The 25572-nt window shown below is 44.0% G+C and overlaps 3 protein-coding genes across 8 annotated transcripts; 2 read left to right on the top strand and 1 right to left on the bottom strand.

Moving 5' to 3' along the window:
* The first annotated feature begins 1086 nt into the window (after nucleotides 1-1086).
* Nucleotides 1087-5264, top strand: LOC125762587 (uncharacterized). Its single transcript, XM_049424862.1, has 4 exons — nucleotides 1087-1701; nucleotides 3967-4077; nucleotides 4185-4667; nucleotides 4755-5264. Exons 1-4 carry the CDS (start codon nucleotides 1510-1512, stop codon nucleotides 4908-4910), a joined length of 942 nt encoding a protein of 313 aa, XP_049280819.1. The 5' UTR covers nucleotides 1087-1509; the 3' UTR covers nucleotides 4911-5264.
* A 954-nt stretch (nucleotides 5265-6218) lies between these two features.
* On the bottom strand, nucleotides 6219-8495 carry LOC125762577 (asparagine synthetase B [glutamine-hydrolyzing]). The gene has a single exon (XM_049424846.1). The coding sequence runs from the start codon at nucleotides 8328-8330 to the stop codon at nucleotides 6582-6584; it is 1749 nt and encodes a 582-aa protein (XP_049280803.1). The 5' UTR covers nucleotides 8331-8495; the 3' UTR covers nucleotides 6219-6581.
* A 1814-nt stretch (nucleotides 8496-10309) lies between these two features.
* Nucleotides 10310-25572, top strand: LOC125762569 (uncharacterized). 6 transcript variants are annotated; one of them, XM_049424808.1, is made up of 9 exons: nucleotides 10310-10488; nucleotides 11263-11610; nucleotides 20139-20545; nucleotides 20617-20955; nucleotides 21072-22556; nucleotides 22628-22928; nucleotides 23671-23946; nucleotides 24286-24474; nucleotides 24541-25572. In XM_049424808.1, the coding sequence occupies exons 3-9, from the start codon at nucleotides 20415-20417 to the stop codon at nucleotides 24709-24711; spliced, it is 2892 nt and encodes a 963-aa protein (XP_049280765.1). In that variant the 5' UTR covers nucleotides 10310-10488; nucleotides 11263-11610; nucleotides 20139-20414; the 3' UTR covers nucleotides 24712-25572. The 6 variants fall into 6 exon arrangements, with proteins under 6 accessions (XP_049280765.1, XP_049280766.1, XP_049280764.1 ...); XM_049424809.1 differs by having other exon boundaries at nucleotides 10481-10556; XM_049424807.1 differs by lacking the exon at nucleotides 10310-10488 and adding an exon at nucleotides 10495-10882.

Here is a 25572-nt window from a genome sequence, read left to right as displayed (position 1 = left end):
AGCTGCATCAACTTGTAAGCATTCGGTTCGGTTGTAATCTAATTTGGCTGTGCAAACTTTAGATAACCTGATCGTCGGGTGAATAAATTATTTCGTTAGTTTACTTCAGTTTTGTACTCGGTTTTGTCTGATGTTGAATTTCCTTCAATTCTCAAGTTTTAAATTCAAAGAGATAATTGCTTTAGCATACTCAAATGCTGCAGTGAAACAAAGGTTGAATGAAAACTTGTCAAATGAAATCAATTTTTACTTCGCGCTACATTAAAAAACAGAGAAAAAACGTTATGAGTATGAAACGATCCCAAGCGAATAATTGTGCAGAGGTTCTAAGAAGAAAAATGTCTTAAAAACATACAACTTATAGCAGTACCTTATATTCTTATCTATCTCCCAATAAAAATCTCGGAAAATCTAGGTTACTCACATTCATATACAGCATGCGCATCAAGTTACTGGTATTGGAAATTACTACTAGTTGGAACGGAAAAATCACCCCACGAAAGCAAAAAAAAAATAAATCTGGTGAAAAATCACTACATGCGTGTTTGTGTGTACCAGCGTACGCCAATTGCCAAAATCGTACATCCATAAAACTGTGGCCCTTTATTTGCACACTCCGGAACCGATTCATCTTCCGTCTCCATTTGCAAACAACGCTCTTGTCTTTCCACGTTCTTGCCCCGAGAAAAGGGAAAGCTAGCCGGCTTCCGCTGAAACAATAACTACGTCCGAAGGGAGAACTTTTACGCGCCAAATGGGCGACAGCGACTCCACTGCTGGAATGAATCTACACCAAATTTACACCCCTGGCACGAATCTCCCAGGGGACAGCTTTTAAAAAACAAGGACATCCCCTACCTTCCTGGTGATGAGGTGTAGTGGGGATAGATGACAGGGAGGAAAATTTAGTTTCACTTTCCCTTTCAATTCCTTCGGCCCTTTGACTCACATTCCCATAAACCATTCTGTGTATGGCTCAGCTTCCCGCCAATTTGTGTTGGGGACGAAACGCATTTATATGTCCAACGGTATCGCTTTATAAGTGTAAGAGCAAGCGAGAGAACCCATCTCATCACCCGGCCAAAAACCCGGCCAGAGGGTTCCAGGCACCCATTGCGCTCGCTCGTACGGTTGGAACCGTAACGCGGCTCGGTGCGCAACCATACACGCCATACAAAAGCGACAGTTACGAAGGGACGCGCGTTTAGTCGTACGCAATCAGTCGCCGTGTCGATTTGTTTCCGTTCTGCCGTTTCCAATAGGTCTGTTTGTGCATTTGTGGTGGATCGTGTTAGTATTATAGCAACGAAATCGCACTGATCGTGTACTGGTCACAGAGAGAGTGTGATAATGCTGACCCATTAGAGTGCGATCAATCGAATCATCTTTTGGGAAATCGCAAGATAGTTTTTTTTGAAAAACAAACACGTTAAAGTGTGATCACTTGCGCCCGGAATAAGTGAAGAAAGTGAAAGAATTTAGCAAGTGTAATTAAACCCGAACAAGAAAATGTTCCGTTTGCGTCCATTTGTTGCCTGTTTAGGTGGTCAATCGTCACTTTCGATGCTGCTCGTGATGCTGTTCGCATCGGCCAGTAATGCAGCCAACGTCTACACATCCAGTTCGGGTGAAATTCGTAGCAATTCACCATCGCAACACTGCACGGATTTTAATCCACAGCACGGACTTGATATCGAACAGGTAAGGATGGGCAAAGATGATGTGTTTATCTGTTCGAATGCATTCCGTTTTTTGTATTCTATGCATCACGAGCAGCATTCAACTCTAGGCGGAAGTTAAATTAACGCAATTGACAGGGTCACATTTCCATGCGTTTGGTTCGGTTCTTTCTTGGGGGGTGCTCATGAAGCGCTTAAAAGGTTTATTAAGTTTCGCGTTCATCGTGAATGCAATTAATTGGATGCTTTTGTTGGTGCACGCTTTGAGGTGTGAGAGTTGCCTTCCTCATACTGTCTATGATGTTTTACCGAGTGTGCTGCAAAGTGTGAAACCAGCCATTATTGGTCAAGTCAATCGGAATGATCAATGCAAATGCAATTGCATCATAAATAGTGATTGTTTATTGCGATAGTGTGATGTGTTGCGCATCGCGTGTGAATGAGATTTGATGATCTCATGAGAACTGCTTTTAGTAGAAATACAGAGAGCTTCTTTATGAAGCCACCTTGACATGAGTTTTATCCCGCACGTGGAGCGTAGTGTTTGGAAATAAAAAAAATAAAAATATCGAAACTAACCATCAAAAGCATCACGATAATGATTTTAATTAATCGCACCACTTTAAATGAGCGTTAATGTGTAATAAAGCCATCACCCGGTGGATGTACCGCGATGACTGATCTTTCCACCATCGGTGACAGTAATTATGAGACGATGGGCGTTCACCACCAGGTTCACCACCCATTATCGTCACCATCGCTAAACACCCTCCGGGAACCGGGAATGTGAAACTGAATGCATCATCAGCTGTAACCCGTTTGCCCCGGTTTGTGGTCGATTCAATTGACCCCTGCAAACGAGAGAAACGATCGCGGGGTCGTAAACGTAGGCGAAGGCGTTTGAGGATTTGGGGTTTTTGGGTAAAGTGCAGGGGAGCAAAACAAAAAATGATGTTGGGTGTGTTACTCATCCATAATGGGAACTCATCGCTTCACGCGATAGACGAGGTGTATATTTTTTGTGAGTGCAAGTAATGACTTTTTTTTGCTAAACATCTCTTATAATATAATTTTTTTATGTGCAGTAAACCATAAGAAATATTGAACATTTCTTTGATGGATGGACATTTATTCTCCCTAAAATGAACTTCAAATCACGTTTAGACGTTACGACGTACATCAGCCAAGATAGCTACAAAATATATTCCAATGAAGAGAGAACAAGTTCTCGAATCCGTTAATAAATAAAGACACAACCGCTAATGTATGATGTAGACATGGGACAAACGATTCTTTCAGAGGATTGAGTGCGGTACAGCTCGATCAGTGTTGTGAACCTGAACGCGTACGGCAGTTCTTCCGCACGTCCTACGTGAGGCGGTGTTGTTCATTTAGTTTTTTGACTACACATGTGAAGTAGTAATGGGTAAATCTACAAATTTTCTCGGAGTCGGAATAACTCCGAGACATTCCGAGCAACTTCGGAGTAACGTCGGAATAATTACTCCAGAGTAAACTCTGGAGTTATTCCGGAGTTAAATCCGAATTAATCCGCAGCAATTACTTCGGAGTATACTCCGGTTTTTATATCTTGGAGTCGGAGTGGATTCAAGGAATTCCCATCGGAAGTGGGGGAGTTACTCTGGAGTTAAATCCGGATTAATCAAGAGCAACTACTTCGGAGTATACTCCGGTTTTTATACATCGGAGTCGGAGTGGATTCAAGGAATTCCCATCACTAATACTCTGAGTTACTCTGGCGTTAAATCCAGATTAATATGGAGCAATTACTTCGGAATATATTCCGGTTTTTATACCTCGGAGTCGGAGTGGATTCAAGGAATTCCCATCACTAATGTGGCGGAGTTACTCCGGAGTTAAATCCGGATTAATCCGGAGCAATTACTTCGGAGTATACTCCGGTTTTTATACGTCGGAGTCGGAGTGGATTCAAGGAATTCCCATCACTAATGTGAACCGAACGCAACTGGACATGCTAATGTGTTGGTACGTGTATTACTGGTAGTTTCAGTACGAGTAAAGACCATTCGTATGTGTAGTCGGCAAACTGAGTCATCCTCACATTGAACTGTTGCCGTACGGTTGGCGTGCGGAAGAATCATCATTCACTGAAAACGATATCCACTGAAAACGATGTTGGAGTAGACTCCAACAGGTAGCAATTCGTAATGCATTTGATGCACAGGTCTTCTTCCCTGTTCCCTGTCTGTCTAGCTGGAAAACTAATTTCTTTGTGATCGGATTTCATCCGTATCCCTTTCCACAGATTATGGGCATCTGGTACGGCAACGAAGTAATCACGCACGATAGTCGCGAAGAAGGTGAAGTGGTATACAAGACCTGCGTTGTAATCCACCTGGCAGACGTGACGAATGAGGTAGGTTTGCCTTAATCCGCTCAGATAATCCTGACCTTTCGCACCGAATCCTAATCGATTGCGGGACGCACCTCTAATGCTTCACTCTGGTTTGCTTTCCGCAACAGACAACCTCGGTTTACGACCATTCGTCGTCGTCGGTATATTCCGGCCGAAGCAACCCATCGGGAACGAACTATGATCGCTTTGGGACGTCGTACGGGTACGGATCAAATGGTGGTCGAAGTGCGGGCAGCATGTACGACCAGCAGCAGCACCAGCAGAACCGCCGTCAGCAGGGTGGCCTTGGAGGTCATCAGTATCAGCAGCAGGAACCACGCACCATGCGTAATTTGCGCTTGATTTGGGACGAGTTGGAGCACACGCTCGAGTACACGCTGCGGTACAATACGTCGAAGCCGGGCTTCTGGATATCGGCTTCTCCGCAGTCCGGATCCATGATTCAGCTGCAGTATGTCCAGTTTACCGGTACGGTGCAGGTGCTGAAAGCGATCAACAACCAGCTGGTGCTTAACTTCTGTCAGAGTTTGCCCGGTGGTCAGCTGTTCACGATCGTACTGTCACGCCTGCCGATGGGATTGGGACCGGAGGTGAGTTTGTGTTCTCTTCTGCTTCAACTGTTTATAACGCCTAGTGTAACAAGGTAACGAGTTTTTTTGCTTATCTCTTTCCCGCAGGATATCCAAAGCATTCGCAACCTGTTGAGACGTCGCGGCCTTTCGACAACCTCTGTGCGAAAAGTGTGCCAAAATGGTGCCTTTCGGAGTGATGTTTCGATGATCGCACTGGCGCTAATGGCCATTGTAACTGCCCTAGTCAAACGGTTGCACTAAGAGTACATCGTCGATCTTCGATGCGATCATTATCTTTACTTCTTCATTTGTGCCATCGTTTTTCATTAGTGTCGGAAGCGCCAGCATTTAATTCACAACAAAAGCATCACTTTCATTTCAGTTTTCATATTTATCTTTTTTCATAACCATTCTGGTACGCTTCTCATGTGTTTTACTGGGAATGTAGGGTCCCGAATCATTTTGCTCATACATGTGTAAAGTATTTGTGAGTTTAAATTCTTGTGTAAATGTCCATCGGTTGCCTTCTAATTGTAAACCTTGCGGAAAGAAATAAATGGTACCGTTTGTATAACGAGTTTGCAAAGAAAATAAAACAAAAACCAGTCGGAAAAAGTCTGTTTTGTATTGCACATTTTCAGGTTTCTTACATGATCGCCAAAATAAAAGGAGAAAAAAAGTGTATAAGAGAATGCTTTTCATCTCGTTGCTATCTACACAGTGGGAGTAATTAATTATGCTCAATCAGCTCCATCAAAGTTTCCATCGTGGCTGGTGAGCTGTTTGCTGTAAAGAAACGAACCACGACGCTTACGTCAAACCCCTGCTGGCGCGATCCTCACCCAATCCTTCGCCCAACTTAACCGAGCTACAAACTGCACAATGTAGCACACAGTGGGTGAATGTTGCGATAGTTTAATTAACAAATTTGTAATCAAATTAGCTCCCGGACGGGATCTAATTGGGCCATCAGCAGACGGGCCGGAGAGAACTGCTCCCGGCAAAGACAAGTGTTTTATAGTCTTGTTAACAGGCTGGTCAGGTCAAAAGGTGACCCAAGCCGGTGGGGAGGATATCCAACCCATCCGAACGAGGTGTGGCGAAGGAAAGGGAATTTTTTCCGATGTTTGATTTGATAGATGAGACGATGGTTTTAACATGTACTTTTTTAATTAAACCATACGGGTAATTTGGTGAGAGAAACGATTAGAAAGTAAAGACGAAGGGTAAGGATTTCGAACCGGAGGGTGTAAAGTGTTAATTGTTTGATGTCTTTAGGGTTGATGTAATACACTAATCGTATGACCTTTGAGTGTTTATCAATTAGAGCCTGCTGAAGCTGTGAAGATCATAATTTTATCTGAATGATCGGTTGATAAGACCTATAAACATATATCTAACCCGATAGAAAATGTGCTGATAGTCAATTATAAGGAGTGTGTGAGTTAAGATTTAATTGCCCACAATGTTCTTTTCAATTCATTTATCGGAAGCGTATGTATTTCGTTCATCAAACCATTTTAATGGAGGAAGTTTAAAAATAACCAAGACAAACATTTCACAACAATGTTTGAACAGAGAAAAGCTTTTTTCAAGATGCAATCAATCCTCAAGAGACAACATTGGGCACTTATTCAGAAGGCTGATTAACTTTACATGAAGATCAGTTGATTCCAAGATTTCTCATTTATCGTCTATCAATAAGAACGAGCAAGTCTCGTACTATTCTTATTCCTCATTACGTTTAATTTGATTGCTGTATTTTGAATTGCCCTGAGTTACGTAGCGTTACGTTTGCGTTACGTAGCAAACGGATGTCATCTTATGGAAATTATTCAAATTGAGGTTGAATGGAACATATTGAATGGGAAATCCTATACATGTGCAAATGGCAATCTAAGAATTATTGCTTCGATTTACATTATTTAGTATCTATTGCGCTGTGCGTGTCAGATGATCTCGATGAACGTTTTGCTTCCGGCCCGATGGATCTTCTGGACATCCCCAATCTGTCCGCGGTGTCCATCGTTGTACCGTACGGGCAAAGGACGGCCCTGGGAACAGTTGCTCGAACAGCTTCCGATAGTAGAACGCTTCCTTAGTGGTCGGTGTGTTGAACGGATATCGATCAGCTGCCATCTCAAACTCCTCGTCACGTACACGGTCCGATGCCCACTGTGCGATGGAATCAATCCAGGCATATCCTACCCCATCGGAAAATTGCTCCTTCTGTCTCCAAAGCACTTGATCGGGGAGATAGTTACCATCAGCAAAGGCTTGCCGAAGAATACGCTTTTCTACTCCATTGTGACCATTGATCTCCGTCGAACTGGGTGCTCTATCTTCCGGCCGAATGGACATAACGTGCTGTAAGAAATCAGTATCGAGAAAAGGTACTCGAAGCTCCAATCCCCAAGCAGCACATCCCTTGTTTGCTCTGAGACAGTCGGACACATGGAGTCCAAACACCCGGCGTACTGTTTCGCGATGGAATTCTGCAGCGCTAGGTGCGTGATGGAAATAAAGATAGCCACCAAACAGTTCGTCTGCACCTTCTCCCGATAGCACAACCCGAATGCCTTCGCTACGGATAGCCCTTGCCAACAGCATTACCGGTACGATGCAACGTATCGTCGTGACGTCGTACGTTTCGGCATGATACACAGCATCCCGCACAAGGTCCAAACCCTCAGGAATACTATAATGGATCTCGGTGTGATCACTCCCGATGTGGTGCGCTACAGTACGTGCGTACTGTAAATCTGGACCACCTCCAACAAGACCAATGCTGTACGTTTTCATACGATAGTTTGGATTTCCGGTAGTTCTTCGCAAAATTCTGGTGGCAATAGAGGCAATCAGGCTAGAATCGAGTCCTCCACTAAGTAAGGCACCAAGCGGAACTTCACACTGCAGATGTGACTCCACAGCAGCTTCCAGTTGAAGTCTTAATTGTTCCAGATCCGTCCTGGCGGTAGGAATTCCCGTCATCCAATGGGCTGTAAAATAAGACTGTGGATTGATGTCCTCCCTGGGTCCATAGTACGCATGTCCGGGAGGAAACACAACCACTTCCCGACAGCACTCCACAAGACACTTCAGTTCACTGGCGACCCAAAGACTTCCCGCTTCATCCCACCCGTAGTAAAGCGGTACGATTCCGACGGGGTCACGTGCTATCAGGAGTTGATGAGTACTACAGTTATACAGCACAAAGGCAAACATCCCACGTACAGTTTGCAGCAATTTATCCGAACCAAACAATTCGTAGAACGCTACCAGGACGTCACAATCGCTGCGAGGTTCGTAAGATTCATTTCCGTTGACATTTCGAATCAAGGACACCATGTGCGGGTAGTTATAAATCTCTCCATTGGCCACGAGATGCGTAGTACCGCTGCTGGAGGTAAGTGGCTGTCGTCCAGTTTTCACCCCAATTACTGATAATCGCTCTTGTACCAACACGAATCTTTCCTTTTCGCTTACGATCACACCGGTTTGATCGGGACCACGATGGCGTTGCTTGCCGGACTGGCGAAAAGCTAACTCACGCAATGACTCACTGGAGATCACTACCAAACGATCACTAAACATTCTGCAACTTCCATTGCAAGATGCTTGCTTGTCGGGGTCGGTGTTTGTGGAACTGTGGTGAGCAAAAATACAAAGAATTCCACACATGTTACGAGACTCTGCAACAGAAGACCTTGCAATGGTGCAGCAATGGAGAATTACAACGCACTGAACGCGAGACTGCTGATGATGTCGTATATAAAGGATGGCGATCAAACAGAATAATTTACCAGAAAGATAAGAAAAGACGAAGAAATCCTATCAATATCAATGACAAAAGCAACAGATAAATATAATCCTCATAATTTAAGTTCAAGAATATTAGGTGTCAAGAAAACATCCAAACATCAAGACTTTAATGATTAAGATCATAGTCAAGATATTCAAAGTTACTTCAACTATTCAATGTTTTTTTCAATTCCCTACTTGCAACAGAGTCTCTTGAAGGGTTTATTGCATCGGTTTCGCATACCAATAAGCGACTGCACCAAATGCATCTAGTCTGGTGCAATTCAATTTAACGTACATAGGCACTGCAGTGGTTGTTGCCGGTGAGCTAGCAAATCGTGAATAAAGAAAGTGCATAATGCAACTACAATGGAACCGATTTATCCCACTGGATGCTTTCTGTTTGGTCGAACTCGGCAGTCTCTCTATTTCTTCAATCCTCCTTGTTCTGACCAGAATATCGACGTCATCATGTTAGAAGAATGGCATCGATCCCGTGCATCGCTTTAAATAGCTTGTCCTTCAAAAGCACCGGATAAGCGGGTAAGTAAGGCAATTGCTACAATCAAGGTTGGCTTCGAGCCAAACCTTTACAATGGTTCTGTTTGCTCTATTTGCATCATCGTTTTTCTACCATTTCCTAACATTACATTCGAGAGAAAAACCAATCAACCGATTGGGACTACCACCAACGATGTCCAATTGCCATTCTGGTTTGTGGTTGAGTGGAAATTGTTCACCCCCGGGTAGACTACATCAAATTTGACTTCTTGAGATCTGTTTTTAGTGGCGAAATAACATTTATTGAGTTTGATCGAACACCTAAAAAGAGCATAGTTTAAGCCTTGAAAACAGTCTGATATTTATAGCTCCACAATTTAGGGTCTTTAAATTGTCCCCAAAATTTAAACAAATATTATCCAACCCAAAGCTATTCTCCAAAGAAGCAGAACACAACATGGAATATTAATTCAAAAAGGATCCATTCCGTACGAAACAAACTTTCTAGACTAGATGACCTAGTTAGATTAGAGATAGCGACCATTCCCATCTTAAACGTACTATTTCTAGATGTAAAGCTTGGGTCTGTATCGCTGAAAGCTTCCATGTGCTAAAAATAAATGTGACATTGAAATATATATTTTTTAAAAATAACATAAAATAAAAAAACTCACAACCAGAATTTCATCCAACAAACGCTAGCAAACGTCACGAAATGAAAGTAAAACTGCGTGTGGCGTCACCACAATACGCAGTACGCACGGTGTTAAATTGTCGTTACCATGGCGAAAGGGAAAATGGGAGGAAAAAAGGGAACACATCAACAAAACAGAAGTTAATATACGCTTCGCAGCTCTGCGAAACATTTCGCCCCAAAAAGCCACGGGCGCGAAAAATTACGACGTACCCGAGCAGGAAAACCGGCTGATGACGTCAGAGCGAAAAACGGATCTGGATGGTAAAGGCGGAAGGGAAAATTCTCGTGCCGCGGCAAGCGGCACATTTCCACTTTTCACTTTCATTCGCATCGATTTCGCTCATTATATGAAGATTTTCATTCTAGGAAAAATCGGATGGTCCGACTCCATTCAAACGCATACACGAACGTTTGAAGCGAGTAGAACCAAATGTTCGTGTGTTTGTGTGTGTTTATTCGTGGTTTGTTTTTCTCTTTCATTGGTGAAAAATAGAACGTGCACGATGGCAAAACGGATGCACAATCGTCATCCTCTGCGTGTATGGGTGCGCATCCTCTGTGACGTCACCGACATCAGGCGTCTGTCTTATGCTCGCGCCAAATCACATCACATTGCGTTCGCTCGCTCTCTCTCCTGGCAACCATAGTAACGACGGTAACGCTTGTGCTGTAACGCTTGTCGGGAAAATCTCTCTCGTCCCTCTATAGGGCTGGCAGTAGCCGGTGGGACGGAAAAGTGCTCCTGTTTTGTTGTGGTTTCTGCGCAGTATCATCCGTTAGCGGTGAACGTCTTGCAAATGCCGGCGAACATTTTCCCTTCTCAGTTACACCTCGACCACGGTACGGTACGGGTTTGGATTTTTGATCTCCGACGCCTTTTTCCGGCATTTGCTCGCGGGCGTGTGTTTGTGTGTGTTTTCCTTTTCTTTCTCTTTCCTCTTGCTTCTTCCTTCTTTCACCCGTCGTCGTCGAACGTTTTCGAACCAACGGGGTGAGATGAGAAAACGTACAAGATATACGGTGGCCGTCTGATCTCATTCGAAAGCCTGGTGGTGGAAACTTTGATTTTTCCTTGTCTCTGTGCGCGCCGGTTAGCCGAGTTGAGCCGTTCTTGGCCGTGTGAGCCTTTTCTTTCTTTTCCTCTTTAAGTGTGCATCTACATACATACATGTGCCGGTTGTGTGTTTGGGAGCAATTCGATGCTGAAGACGGGCGGCTTTATTATCTACACTTGGTGGGTTCTATTTAATTCCGGCAGCATGGCATTGGCGCGCCCGAGTGTCACAAGATGCTGCGATGGTTCGGGAGGCAACGAGAGATGAATAATATGTTAAATTCTTCATTCTTTGTCAAATTTTGCCCGTTTTGTGAAGTGAATTCAACAATCTCGCCGGTGTGCTAAAGCGAGAGTTTTCGGTGGATGCGATGATATGGTGTCGTTGGTCGTTGGTGAATGTTCTAAATTGAGAAGTTGTGCTCTACGATATTTCTTGCCGGATATGTTGTTAGCAGTGTTTTTTTTTATTTGTCGTTAATGTTGGCAATGTGTTACAGAAATTAAATATTAATCTTGGTGTTTTTAATTTTCCGCCCATTTCTTCTTCCACGGTTTAGTGTAAAGTGTTTTGTTGAAGAATGCGAATGCATTTATCTGTGTAAAAGTGTGATTAGTTGTTTACCGGTCGTTGTGCCCAAAGTGAAAGCATAAATCAGGCAATGGAAATCTTGTGTGGAAATTCGACTACGTCCAGAAGGAAGGAAGAAAATTGATTTTTAAACGGCACTCGCTGCCAATAGTGTTTGAGCGGGTGGCAGCTGATGGTGAAGAGAAAAATCGAAAACAACGTGGAAAAGTCTATCCTGTAACTTGAGTACTTGAGAGTTACGATCAGCGTGAAGAAGCCAGACTGTGGGTACGACGGTTGACCGTTTACTGCCAACACCATTGTGGCGCTCAACAAGGTACGCAGCATGGCTGAGATAATGGTCATATTTCATCCATACTCGAGAAATAGAACTCGTGTATAGCCGTATGCCACGTGGTTTTCCACTGTTCAAGATGATGTTGATTAATTATAGCCGGTCCACTTTACTGATGAAAAACAATTTTTAAATAAATAATTTTAAATTTTAAGGATTTATTAACACACATTTATCCCCCTAAACGTTGAGCTGGTAAGTGAAATGCTTCGAATCGCTGTTTTTGCTAGCGTAAATTTTGGTTTATTCTCCGCCATCGAAGCTGTTCCTCATTTCAATTTTAGAATGCAGCCTAGCGAACTATCGTCCGGTGTTAATGTGGTAGAAAAATCACTGCCCCAAAAAAACGTCTCTCGATTCACTACCACACCAACACACACGTTCGCATTGCATCGCGCGCAATCAAAATGATGACGTTCACCAATGACGACCGGTTTTGTGCGCATTTGTGTGGGTGAACGGCCGGCGAATTTTCCACTTCCTGGTTCATAGGCTGTCGGGGGGTCTTGCGTCTCCATTTTCCTCCTTTTCCTCCTCTTCCTCCTCCTCCTCCCCGGGTGCGGAACGGTTGCAGCGCAGTGCAGTGCTTTTTCCTCTCGTGCCGTCGTTTTGCGAGAGGATGATGATGATGGTGATGCATCATCGTGATGCTATTCGGGCTTGCAGCTGTGGGAAACTCGTCTTATGCGTCGCCCTGTTGGGACAGCTCGTGTGGGTTGTGTCGGTACTTTCTCTCCGACTTTTTTCGTTTTGTGTGATTTTATTTTTCTTTTTCCATTTGCTTCTAGCAAAACCTACTCCATTGCAGCAAATGCTCATCTGTCCACACAAAATGGGAGTCCCGCTAGGGAGTGGTTGCTAGTGGCTTTACGGAAACTGAAACCACATAAATCGAAGGCGGTTAGATGCTGATGAACTGGTTGAAAGATCGACCGAATACCGGTCTTTCTAAATGCTAAACCGTTCCATGTGCGTTAGACGATATTTACGATCCCAAATTACTCTTTGCACCGAATTGGGAAATGAAGAAAAAAGCTGTCTACAAGGGCTGCAGAACACTAGCCGTATTCGTACAATAAGAGTAACAGCTCGCAAGAGATGGCCGAAAATTGACAAGATTTATAGCCAAACCATATGTACGAACCGCCTTTTAATATCAAATTGCACATGCAGAACCGCAATCGGTGGAATGCAATAAAGCGGTGTACAATATTGTGACATTTATGATGGTCTTTACACGGCGGTAATGGCGACGTTTTTTTAATTATTGGAATGCCATTTCCTTGGCGACGGCTTCATCATTAAACATTAAATCGCACCCATTTATGGCAATTATCAAGATGAGCTAAGGATTAGCATAATTAAACGCAACTTGGCCCATCAATCGGTGTAATATATTTTCCCCGATCTTCATCTCCAGGCCTTAGATAAATGAAGAAAAACAACAATCAACCATTGTTGATTAAGGCAGCAAAGTAAATAAATGTCAAGCGAAATAAATCGTCGGACGAGACGAGCTTCTTAAAGCAAACACGCATAATGCTGTTTTGTTCCGAAAGTTGGCACCAGCCTGCCATTGCTGGGTTGAAAAGTCGATGGACCACAGTATATTCTGCCCATTTCCATTAGGTGATTGAGTTTGTCCTTGTCCGGTTGTTGTGCAAAAATAGCAATAAACAGTAGCGAACCATCGCCAGAAACGGGACGTAATAAAATTCCCATCGTGTCTGGAACGTCACACAAGTCGACCGTTTCACACATAAACACAACACAACCGACCATTTGATGAAGAGATGAAAAATGAGATATTTACTAATGGGACACAAATTTTTTACCTTAGGCAAATATACACTGCCCTGTCTTCCTGGTTGAACGCTCGAGAATGAAGGAATGTTGAGAAAATTAAGAACCACCTCTGCTAGACCAGGTAGATGGCAGGTGTCTTTTTTCCAGGCTTTTGTTCAATATTGCCAGAACGTGTGATGGAAATATTATGCACAAAAAAAAAGACATCAAATCCCCCATCTTCTGAGACTATTATTGGCTTGGGTGTTTCACCCTTGGGTGTTTCCTCAATCGATGTTATTTGAGGGCGCCTTATGGTGCTGGAAGTTGACACATTCGATAGAGGCGTGCTTGAACACTGAACACCCGTCAGGTGCTTTTGGTGTGTGGGTTATCCTTTTGTTATCCTTGCGTAGAAAGAGAGTTAAAGATGGGGTCGAAAGCGGAATCTAATATAACCATCCAATAGATGTCGCGAATTTGACGATAAGGAATAGTTGAACTCCAAATTCCTTAAATTTGTCTGCCTCTGTCGGACTTCTTCGTTTCGTGGGTGATTTCTTGTTTGGCGCTGATCGCTAAAACGGCAAAGAAAGAAGAAAATGGCAAAAAAATATGCTTCCACTGAGAACAAGAGCATTAGAAGGGTGTAATCTTAACGGATGGTGGCGTTAAAAATAGCAACCACGTCCACAAAACGCACCCAACACCCGATGGTGCTGGTGGTTAGAGCGTAAATGAGAAAATGAGACGGGTTCGTGAGGGAGAGAGAGAAAAATTGTTCATGAAAGTTAGAATGAAAAATACTCATTCATCAGCAAGGCAACTAGAACGTACAGAAAAGGCAGCCGGATGGCCGGTTACTGAATCGTTTGGAACGCATCGGAAAATTCGCTTTAGTGGAAAAGCCAAAAAGCTTTTGTAGACATGATGATACTGGAGGATAGCAGTAATAAAATGGAACCATTTTCGTGCGTTCTTTTCGCTGCCATTCTTATCTTGGGCGCACTTTACACGGAGCTTGATTGCGTGGGACGGAACTGTAACTGAGCTCGTTTTACTCGAGGATTCTTTCATCCTTTTGAGCTCTTTCCTTTTTGTGCTAACCATTTTGCTGCAATCGTTGAGCTTTCTTCGACGGAGCTTGAACGAATCACATCTGCCACTCTAGATTGGTTTAAGGGGAAAAAAGATTTCTTTTTGTATTACGCGCGTGTCTAAGCAATTTTGTGGAACCAGAATGGACAGATAGATGGAACGTATTGTTGAAGGTGTTTTCGATGCTGATGATCAGACTTATGGTAAAAATTGTTCTGAATCAACGTAAAAGGGCGTAATCTGAGAGATTTTTTTTTAAATTTTCCTCATTTGATTTTCTTTTAAAAAATAAAATCAATTTTAATACATTAAAATCACATAAATATGCTCTAAATATACACAACATCTCAAGAGATGTAACGTTTCTGACGTGACGACTCTATTCACTGTTGGCGTTGGCAAAGCGTCACCTTCACGAGTTCGCAAGTTTGAAGTCCTGAAACCCTTCACGTTCGTCATTACGCTGCAATGGCATTTGTTTCTCGGAAGTTGAGCGGTTTCCATGCATACCGTTAAGGAGTATGTAATCTTCCCCCCGGGTGCTTAAAAGATGCTAACAATGAAGTTCCAGTCAACGGTTGACGTCAGCTAAGTTTGCTTGCTGCAATCAACAAGACGTTCAGCGTAATTTCATCGTAATTCGTCTGCCGTTGTCTGGGAAGCGGAAGTTATGCAAACACCAAACTGGTAGCATAAGTACTTTGAAAAGGCGATGGCACTCACCCACTTCCGGTTTCGCATCTGGGAAGTGAGCTGCAAAACAGAAGCACAAACTAATAGCTTTTGTCCCAACCAAACCGTTGAAGGTTTTCGTTTGCGAATGTTTCGAAAGTTGAGGTTCGTAGAACGGGAAAAGAAATTTAGTCAAGCAGAAAGTTGAGCCAATATTTGCCGTATGTTAATTGTTTGTTTTTTTTCTTTTCCTCTTTATTTTTGCATCCACTCACTCGGTAACATCATTTTCCACTTTTGAAAACCGCGTCGATCGATCGATAGTCGCGGATAGGAGAGGGTGTTTTTGACGTCATGCGAGGGCAAATATTCTACCTTGGTGGTGTGAAAGTCAGGGCTAACCGACCGGAAGTGGGCAGCATCCAGTGAATATTTGGAGAAGAAAGGTGGGAGAAGAGAGAGGGTAGAGGGCGATAGGAGTGGAGGGAAGAGCAAAGAAACGATTTCACTCGTATCAGGCAAAGCAACTTGACTTTGATAAGGGTTCAAGCTAGTTTGTCCTAGCTAGTCAATCGACAGTGGAAAGACGCACGCACATCCAGACTAGTGATGGGAACTCCGGAGTGGATTCATGAATCCAATCCGACTCCGAAGTAAAAAAACCGGAGTAAACTCCGAAGTAATTACTCCGAAATAATCCGGATTTAACTGCGGAGTAAATCCGGAGTAATAATTTCGGAGTAAACTCCGGAGTTACTTCGAAGTAATTACTCCGGATTAATGCGGATTTAACTCCGGAGTAACTCCGGAGTTAATTCCGGAGTAAACTCCGGAGTAACTCCAGAGTAACTCCAGAGTTACTCCAATAAATTCCGCAGTTACTCTGGAGTAACTCCGAAGCTTACTAGTAACTCTAGAGTAACTCCAGAGTTACTCCAGTAAATTCCGGAGTTACTCTGGAGTAACTCCGAAGCTTACTCCGGAGTTATTACTCCGAATGTTATTATTCCGGAATGTCTCGGAATTGGATTATTCCAACTCCAGGAAAATTTAAGATTTACCCATCACTAATCCAGACGTCCTGAGACGAGTAAATACATAAAATTTTCATACAAAACCTATCACTACGTGCACCAATTTGCACGCGTGAAAACGTGGCAAGAAGCATATCAAAAGAAGCCGGCACGTTATGATACCGTACCAAAGACAGTGTTGTTTTTCGGCGCATTTTAACTTTTCGAGTGATTGCCTTGTGTTGTCCGGTGTGGAAAAGTTTTCTACCGAACATAATAAAAAAACAAAACAATGGGAAAAATTAAGTTCGCTCGTTCTGTGTGTAGATGGCGAAAAGCACCAAAGTACTTTACTCGCAGGGTAGAAGGTTAGGGGATTTTGTTTTGTTTTTGTTCTGGTTTTGGTTTTTTGTTTTTTCTTTTTGGCGGATGCTATTCGTTCAGAACGTGTAGCGTCGAACAAAAAACGTAGCTTGGGTTTGGTATCTTTCCAGCACGAGAGAAACCGTATCTCTTCCGGCACTGGTTTCAAGTGCACCAGGCAAGGTAACGAGCTGGGTTCAATCTTTTTCGGACGGTTAAATGACTAACTATCACGCTTCGTGCCGGAAACCACGTTACCACGGGAGATAGAAGCCACCGTGTAGCTACTGTTGTGGGTGAGAACATTTCTTCTGACCTCTTGGCCGGTTTGGTAGGGTGTGTTTAGGTGGTTAGAATTTTTTTCATCGCCATTTGTATGCTATCCACACCACGAACCGGTGGTGCTATGGTAGTACTGATAGAGCTGTTCTTTGATGAGGTTGCTTTTTGTTAAAACTGTTTGATATGGGGTTTTTCTCCATAGTGAAAATAAAGGGAAGAAGCGTAATATTAATCTCGTTCAAGGTGTATACACCTCGGGTGTATAAAATTAACTCTCCAATTTTTGCAACACCAACTACGTAATTGCTAAGGCGAACTAAAGAGCATATCGTTATTCCTCGTGATCGTCCTTGAAAGGTTTATCTGGCGTGATTATCGATCGACTCACTCACTCGCTTATTCCGTCGTATTGAGGGTGCTCAACGCTATTGAAATAAAAAAAAGGAAGATAAACTGCCCTATGACATACATCCCGGCACCGTTTCGACAGGAATAGGTCAGCAACATGATCACAACAAAACATGAGCCCGTATAGATGACGGTACCATGTTAATGCAGCCGTCGTTGTTGGCGTTAAAAGTGCCCTTAGCTCGTTCCTGCTATCATCAAGCGGAAGGCTGGACAGCTTCATCGCCGCCAATGCCAAATGGTTTGTTGTGTTGTGCAGTGTGTTGCATCTAGTTCTTTTTTCGCGTTAGGCAGCATGTTAGCAAATCATGCTTCGGGTCCCTGCCCGCACTATCAAAGTGCCGTGATTTTAATGCTATCGATCGAGTGTGCGTGCGCTCTTGTCGAACAATCACGCAGTCACGCGTTTCCGCGCAAGCTACCAGTTGGGGACCGGGCGCCTCCATCGCATGCTAGAACGAACGAACCGAAAGGACATACCGGGACATACCAGTGCAAATGGTTGCAAGCATGGGAAACCCGTTTCGGAAGATTAATGGCAAAGGTTGCGGGAACAACATAAACTACCATTCAATAAAAATAAATGTTTCCGACTCGGGCCACACGCAAAGCTTGGTCGAGCAAAACGAACGTCGGGTTTGAGCACTGAAAAATGAATCTTGGTAAGCACGAGGTTAAGAGTGTGTGGTGGATCAACGATGGAAGGGAAGGATGAGCATTGTTTTTGTGTGTGTTGAAAACAACAAACAAATTGCAAAGTTAAATGTCAAATTAACAATAAAAATCTGCACTGTCTGTCTGGTTCGAGACAGAAGCGTGCACTTTTGGCAAGCGTTCGCATTCGTGTGTAATGTTTCGAAAGCAATTTATCATAAAGTAAATGGCAAAAATGGCAAAATCAAATAAATAGACCAGAGTGGTTGCAAATGATTTCAAACGCAAGGGAGTGGCGTGAATCATCATATTGAATTTATCAAGCACAAGAAATACCAGGCGTCTCCATTACCGAATGTTTTTGTTTATTTACGTGATCATATTGATATTTATTTTGTTATATTTCTTTTTTGTTATTATTAATAGTTTGAAATGTTGATTTGTTGTTTATTATACTCGTTAGTTATTTTATCGCTTAGTTGTATTAAAATGGGTTTTATGAAAATGTTAAACTAGCTTCTACATTTTAATCTACCTTAATGCAATGATTAGATTGGTTGCATACAAAAAATGCTTCTCTCCACACATTAGTGCACACTGGCAGTCGTCGGCCCCTTTACAGCTGTGGACACTTCAATTCGCCCTACGTTACGATTCATTACCTACGGCGTTTTCGCTCTCAGTTGTCGATCGGTTCGCTCGTAGAGTAAAGTAGTGGGAAAACATTAATCATTGGATGGACGGGAGGACGTCAGCTTTATGCCACGTTGCGTTGCGTTTGAAGATTGAAGAGGTTTTGCTTAAAATAAAGCGATCTCGGCACCATATGACAGCTGGGAAAATTGCAAAAATGAACACGCTACTGTACCTACTGTGCCAAATCGCCATGGGATTGTAATTTGTTCGTTTCTAATTTCACTGCACAAGAGATTTATCGTTAGCAAAATCTTGTATAAAAAATAATAAGCCCTTCTAATGGAAATAAAAACAAAATCATTAAAGTTTTTGAGGTAGTAAAGCTTATCCTATTTGCCATTATATATTTGCTTCTTACAGCAGTGAAGCGCATGGAAATATAATAATCATAATAATAATACATTTAACTGTGTCTTGAATGCGAAATACGAACGCTTCCAACGATCGGCCAAACCTTCCTCAACGATCGACGAATGTGTAAACAGTGTTGCATTTACACCATCAGGGACGATGACGTCAAGCAACGAACGACGATGGTGTTGCTGGGAAGTGGAAAATCTTGCCACACAGTGGAACAGAGACGGCGAGTGGTGTTTGCCGTTTTTTCCAACTGTCACGCTGACGCGATGGGACGCGATAGTGGCCCCGGCGCTGTTCCTGCTGTCTTGTGTTGGTGGGCTGTTGTTTCCGCTGGTTCGCGTTGTTTGGTTGTCAGCTTTCCATTAGCGCGTAAGGTTCTTTTTTTTTTGCTTTTCCAACCCCGCTCCCCAAATAAGCGAAGGGAGTAGGCGCCACCGTAAAGGGGATGTTTACATTTTCCTTCGAGTGCGGGCACGCGTGCAACGGGTAAGGAATTACTTCATTAGCAGTCGCTTTCGACGCCAATATGGAGATGGTGGTTGGTACCGTTGACATATGGTTGGGGACCCCCGGGCCGTGATTCCTGCCCGACGCCGTGTACGGTGTGAAGGCGTCACGAGGTGTCTGGCGGAGCGTAAATTTGATTAGATTGTCGATAGAACCGGCCGGTGCCGGTCGTGCAACACTAATAGTAGCAGAAGCAATGTAAACCCCCCGTCTAAGCGTACTCACACGTACACACAGGCGTGTACACCAAGCATGAGAATGTGAGAATCTGGGTTTACTGCAGGGGAAAATATTTTAAATATAGCGGTGTGTGCCCTGGTGAATGTTTTGTGCAGGATGCAGCCACGACAGTGATAAGTGGTTCGCGCAGTACGGGCAGATTTTGAGGTTTTCTGGGATAAAATTAGGTTTCACGATGAAACACCTCACAACCCTGAAGCGCTGATGAGAAGCTAGATGGATTTGTTTTCACTTCGCTCAGTCGCTTTTTAGCGGCTTTTGGTCGAGAAGGGTGTTTGTTGTAGCAACTTGTTGAATCGTATGTATCATTTTACGGTGTAAGTTTGGGCGAATGTATAGATACGAACAATTAGAACATTATGACATTCAAACAATTGTGGTGAATAGTTTTATTAAATTGATTTTTCTTAATGTATTCCTGTACCATTTCAGACCTTATAAGACACGAAGAAACAAACACGTTGTGTAAGAACAACGAAATATAACTTCGAAAGAAAACAAAAACGTGATGGAGATGGAAAACGCGATAATTGGGTGAAACTTTTCTGTGTGGGAAACGGCCACCGAAACTATCCGGGCTTCCGCGCAACTTTAATCACAGCTACAATCACCCGTCATAGTCATCCTCAACAACAATCCGGGGACGAGTCCTGGGTTCTGTTTTACGGCATTACCCGGTATTAAGCGTCCGGAATAATCGATGCCAACATGGCGCTCGTTATGCTTCCGTGTGATCTTCCCTGGTGGTCGAACGTGCAAAAGAAATTATCACAGATTGAAGAATCCAGCTCTTTAGACGTCGTATTAGACGTGATGCAGAAGCTCCATGAACTGTGCAAGTGAGTAGTGTGAGGCACATTCCCTTGTCCGGAAGATACTAACACATTCTACGTTTTTGTACCGATTACAGTGTCAGCCTGGATCCGGATGAGGATGGAAAGGATACGTCAGTGTTTGATGGGTTGCGGCATTTTGTCGAGCGTACGATGGACGCAACCGAACGCGATCACTTCCTCGGACATACGATAAAGGCACTCGCACGGCATGCCCGCAACCTCAAGCACCATCGACCACCGCGCGGTCTCAGCTTTAGCCTGCAGCAGCAAGCGGACAGTTACGAGCTGAGCTACCGGCTAGTCGCGTCCCTGCTTGCCAATGCGTTCTTTTCGACATTTCCAAAACGTACTGAAAAAACACACCCCACGTTACAAGACTTTAACTTTACACACTTTTTTAGAGGTTTAGTAGAGTAGGTTGATCCACCAGTGTTGCCACCGTACGTGGTGTGATCGTATGCGGGACTAATCGTTCGGTTTGTTTTTGCTTTCTTTTTCAATACTCCGTGGGATCTCGCAATATCGACAGTAATGCTGTACAGAGGGCAAAGTTTCGCAGCTTCCTGTACTACTTCGATTGGCTAGAACGAAGCGGGACGGCACTCGAGGGCAACCTTCGGATATCGCGCAAGGTGATGACCGGGAAGCAGTGGCTTACGATCGAAGACTGGTTGGAGTGTGAGTTACCTCTGTGCGACGTCGAGATACGACACGAGGGCAAACTGGATAAGGCAGATCCAGAAACCCTCCAAACAGTGTTCGCTAGTGCGCGACTCGGTGGTGATGTACTCTCGACAGGAGATACTCAGGAATCGATTCAGTTTTGTACCTTTCCGGAACTGCTCGCCGTGCTGCTGTACGTGGAAGCGCTCGAGGACAATGAGTCACTGCAGGTGGAAAACTTACATCACGTAGCACGGATCGTCGACCCGCGACAGAAAGGTCCACTGTTGGAGCGAATCGCGGAACCCAAAACGACGAGCCTTTGCTGTATCGATGCTGAGAACTATCGGGCGCTTCCATCGCAACAGTTCGAGGAGGATGATATACTGCGGGAGTTGAACAAGTGCCTGTTGGCGTTCCGCCAGAATACAACTTGCCCAGCGTTGCTGGGTGAGTCGGGTGCTGCCGCATCGGGCAAGTCATCCGGTGATAAACGGGCCGGACCTGGGTTAAAGTTGGACCAGCTGGAAACAGTATCGAGTAAGGGTCGGCTCTCGCCCATCGGCGAGCGCGATCGGGAAGGATCGACACCAGGTTCGCCGGATGTCTACACGACGATCTTCATTCGACAGGCAACACCCAACTCGAAGCGCTCCAGCAGCGACTCGAATAAACTGGAGAAGGACATTAACAAGCGGCGCTCGTGGCTATCGCCGGAACGACCCAGCGCCCCATCGGTATGTTCTGGGTCCGGTTCAAATAGGCGAGGGAAGTTCATCATACTCGGATCGTCGGGCGAATGTTTACCGGTAAACCGACATCCGTTACGAATTCCTGATGGCTATCAACAGCAGGGATTAACACGTCCAGACAGTCTTTCAAGCTGTGGTTCGAGTCAGGATGAATTCCACAGCGCCAAGGACAGTTTCGACGAGGACGATGAGGATGGATTACGGGCACATCCGTACACTTCGGAGTTGGACACACCCGAACGAAGGTACGAGTTCGCCCAGAAGTTGCGAGTTGCTCTGGAGCAGGACCGAACGAACGGCATGTCGGGAAGTACTGAAGATAGCAGCTATGCGGTCGGGATCAGTGTGGCAGGATCACAAATCCGCGATCAAGATATCCGTGTGCGACGTGGAGGATCGTGTGGCTTTGTGTTGGACGGTTCAATTGATAGCAACTACGATGAAATGGAGTGGAAAGAGCAGCAGCAAGAAAAGACAACAGCAAGAGGACCACAACAGAACGGAACGCTAGAACGGAAGGGTACGAACGAGTCGTCCAAGTACAGTTTCGACTCGGATCTGGGGTCTGAACTGGAGGAGGTATACGAGAAGTTTGCCAAGTGCGTATCATCTTGACACGAGCTACTGAGCATTTCTTGTTTGACACTGACGAATTTTGTTAATGTTTCAGATGGCTCGAAGAACCGATAAGCACCGACAAGCCAAAAAAGTTGGATGCCCGGGACGAAGCCGTACTAAAGTTTGCCAACTCCCTGCTCAAGCGTACACTGAGCGAAAGCTTTGTCGGAATTCCATTTACCGAGGAGTGCCTGTCGAGTGGGAACGGTTCCGTTGCCAACTCCACTGGATCACGTAACGCTTCCGGTAGCGGTGGTCGAGGATCGCTCGGTCAGAAGGAAAAGATACTGCTCCATGTACGATCGCTTTCGCTGGAACTGGCAAAGCATAAACACAAACTGGCGGCACAGCTGGTAAGTTGGTTTGAGCGACAAACCCCCTGGTGGGGGGGCAAACTTGGATTTGCCCAGATAGAGTAAAGCCTTTATTTAGCGAGGATCTGGTAGAGCTTGATAGAGTTTGAAGCGAGTTTCTTTATTCTATATGATTGATGATTTGAAGCGCTTTGTAGTGAGTTGGTAGTTTAGTGCGTAAGGCTTAGTTGAGGCATTAGCAGAAACTGATGATTGAAAAATGTAGATCCTGAGAAAGGGTAATTTTTCCCAACCCTGTACATACATCTTCTGGAATGCCGTGGTTGTGGTTGAATTTTGTTTTCCCATTCAGTTTGAACCTTAAAGAGAGTTATTTTTCCTACATCACAATTCTTCAGTTCTTCACCATACATTTCAACAATTATCTATATCTTTTTTTCTCTTTCCGTTTTATTGTTTTTTGTTTATTTTTGTTTTCTCATTCTCTCGTTTTCCTTTTTCCCTACTGTCATGCTCCTGCTTGGTCCCGATATTCTGATGGGATCGTTCTTTTTTCTCATCCAAACCCTTAATTGCGATCATAAATGCTTATGAATGCGTTGTGTTTGTGTTTTGCGTTGCATTACCCTACACCTGCCTTCCTCCCTAATGGAATCCTGCTCCCATGACATACGATCCCTATAATATGACAACAACAAAAAAAAAAACACGATCATATTACATTTGTCCACGTTGGATCATCCCATCGATCGAGATCGAATGATTGGTTGGGTGATCGCAGCGTCACGACTATCTTGCACTGGAACCGGCAAAGCTATTCAAGTGTCCCAACATTCAGCTCACGCGCACCGATCACCGGAAGCTGCTGCACAAGCTGCGCTCGACCCAGAGTGGTTCGGGCTGCTCGGTGACGGAACTGGCGACGACCGCACCGGTGAAGGTCCTGCAGCCAAAGCTCGAACGGCAATCGTCACTGAAGGCGAAGTTGCTACAGTACAAACCGAACTGGGCCGTGTCCTACACGCAGGATATCAAGTGTGATGATGTGGTGCTGAAGGTAGCTATGAGAGTGTTACGCTGTAGCGTCGTGTACGTGTTGGTTGTATGTGTGTGTGTGTACTTTCTTAATCTAATGCATGCGAAAGGTTCTCAAGTAATCTATGCTAGGTTTGAAACTAGCTTTGTGCGAGCTGTACGCTGCCTAAGAGGTAATACTTTTCCATACTGTGCTAACTTAGTATCTCTCCATGTGCTATCTTTCTCTTCACTTTCTATTTGTTTCTGCGATATCTGTGTCTTCGTTGGGTGTGCTTCTGGTGGCACATTAACACATCGTACAGAAAATCGTGCTTGCTAATCTTGTTTGTACTGTTTCTTTCCGGTTTCGTTTCAATAGATATCGCAACTTGCTCAAAAGAGAACGTTAAACGTAAATTTACGACCCGTTGCTACCGGTAACTGGGGCTGTGGGAGTAGCCGGCGTGGAGACGTCCAGCTCAAGATGGTCATTCAGTGGATGGCAGCTAGTGTAGCTGGTCTGCCATATCTCAGCTATTATACTGCGGGAAACGAGAAACTTTCAAAAGTATGCAAGAAGTGTTGGGCGATTCTATAACTATTCGTAAATTAACCTCTTATATTACACATTTAGCTCGATACAATCTGCCGAGTGCTGAAGGATCGCAAGTGGACCGTAGGCGAACTGGCAGCTGCAACACTGAGCCACGCCCGGGACATTTTGGAGGACCCTTTCTACTACAACAACGATCGTAACTACTGTATGTTCTTCGAGAAACTTATCGGACTGGAAAAGGTTCACTGAGGAGTGTCACCCAGGCACTCAGTTTTTGGGATTAGAAAAAAAAGACAGATAAGTTAAAATTTCTCTCCAAGACCAAGACAGTCGAATATCCCGGGAAGTAGAACTTCAAAAGCAATAAAAAAGATTAATTTGTATAAAGCAAAACGAAAAACGCGATTAGACAGACTGTTTCGAGTGAAAAGTCTCATGTCCTTTTTTTCTCAAAACGATAGTTTACGATAGATGGCTTTGAGTAGATTGCGAGCTTGCACATGATAACAATCTCAATTAATAGGATCGTGAGTTTAAACAAAACGGATAATACAGAACTAAAAGTCAAATGTCTTCCTTGGAGTGTGTACGAGATCAGGGCAATCAGGGTCAATCAGTTTCCGTTTTATCTGCAACAGACAGCCCACGGAAAATGTGTGAGAATTCACAGAGGAATGAAAAATGAAATGGAAAAACGCTCCACGAAACAGATAAATACTTTACATCACTGCAGAACATTGTTCAGTTAGCTAGTTAGTAGAATAAAACAATAAAATGACGCTTACTGCAGACGGTTAGATATACAGGAGAACAAAAACAAATGTCGGTTGGTAGAGCAGGATGTAATGTGAGTTACTTGAACGTTATTGGCTGGATAAAGCTGTGGAAATAAGAACGCTAGCGAATTGTTTTTGAAGCGTAGTGGGATCAAAACGGGAGTGTTGTTAAATGAGTAATGGGCAATATCAGCAAGACATGATTTAAAACGGAAGATGGAAGATTACCAACGACATTCGATAACACACATTGGCCAAAGTAAAGATTGTTGAGGAGGTGCATTCGTTTGTCTTGAACATAGTTAGACCAATAAACGTCAATAATTTTAGAAAA

The sequence above is a fragment of the Anopheles funestus genome, chromosome 2RL, assembly GCF_943734845.2.
Source record: "Anopheles funestus chromosome 2RL, idAnoFuneDA-416_04, whole genome shotgun sequence".
Classification (NCBI taxonomy): domain Eukaryota; kingdom Metazoa; phylum Arthropoda; class Insecta; order Diptera; family Culicidae; genus Anopheles; species Anopheles funestus.
Note: the sequence above shows the minus strand (reverse complement) of the source record. Positions and strands in the feature narration are given on the sequence as shown.

Excerpts from the sequence above, each read along its gene's own strand:
- LOC125762587 (XM_049424862.1), top strand. The coding sequence starts at position 1,510 with ATGTTCCGTTTGCGTCCATTTGTTGCCTGTTTAGGTGGTCAATCGTCA. Across the intron at positions 1,702-3,966 it reads ACGGACTTGATATCGAACAG|ATTATGGGCATCTGGTACGG; the intron begins GTAAGGATGGGC and ends CCCTTTCCACAG. Across the intron at positions 4,668-4,754 it reads CGATGGGATTGGGACCGGAG|GATATCCAAAGCATTCGCAA; the intron begins GTGAGTTTGTGT and ends TCTTTCCCGCAG.
- LOC125762577 (XM_049424846.1), bottom strand. The coding sequence starts at position 8,330 with ATGTGTGGAATTCTTTGTATTTTTGCTCACCACAGTTCCACAAACACC.
- LOC125762569 (XM_049424808.1), top strand. The coding sequence starts at position 20,415 with ATGGCGCTCGTTATGCTTCCGTGTGATCTTCCCTGGTGGTCGAACGTG. Across the intron at positions 20,546-20,616 it reads AAGCTCCATGAACTGTGCAA|TGTCAGCCTGGATCCGGATG; the intron begins GTGAGTAGTGTG and ends TACCGATTACAG. Across the intron at positions 22,929-23,670 it reads ACAAACTGGCGGCACAGCTG|CGTCACGACTATCTTGCACT; the intron begins GTAAGTTGGTTT and ends GGGTGATCGCAG.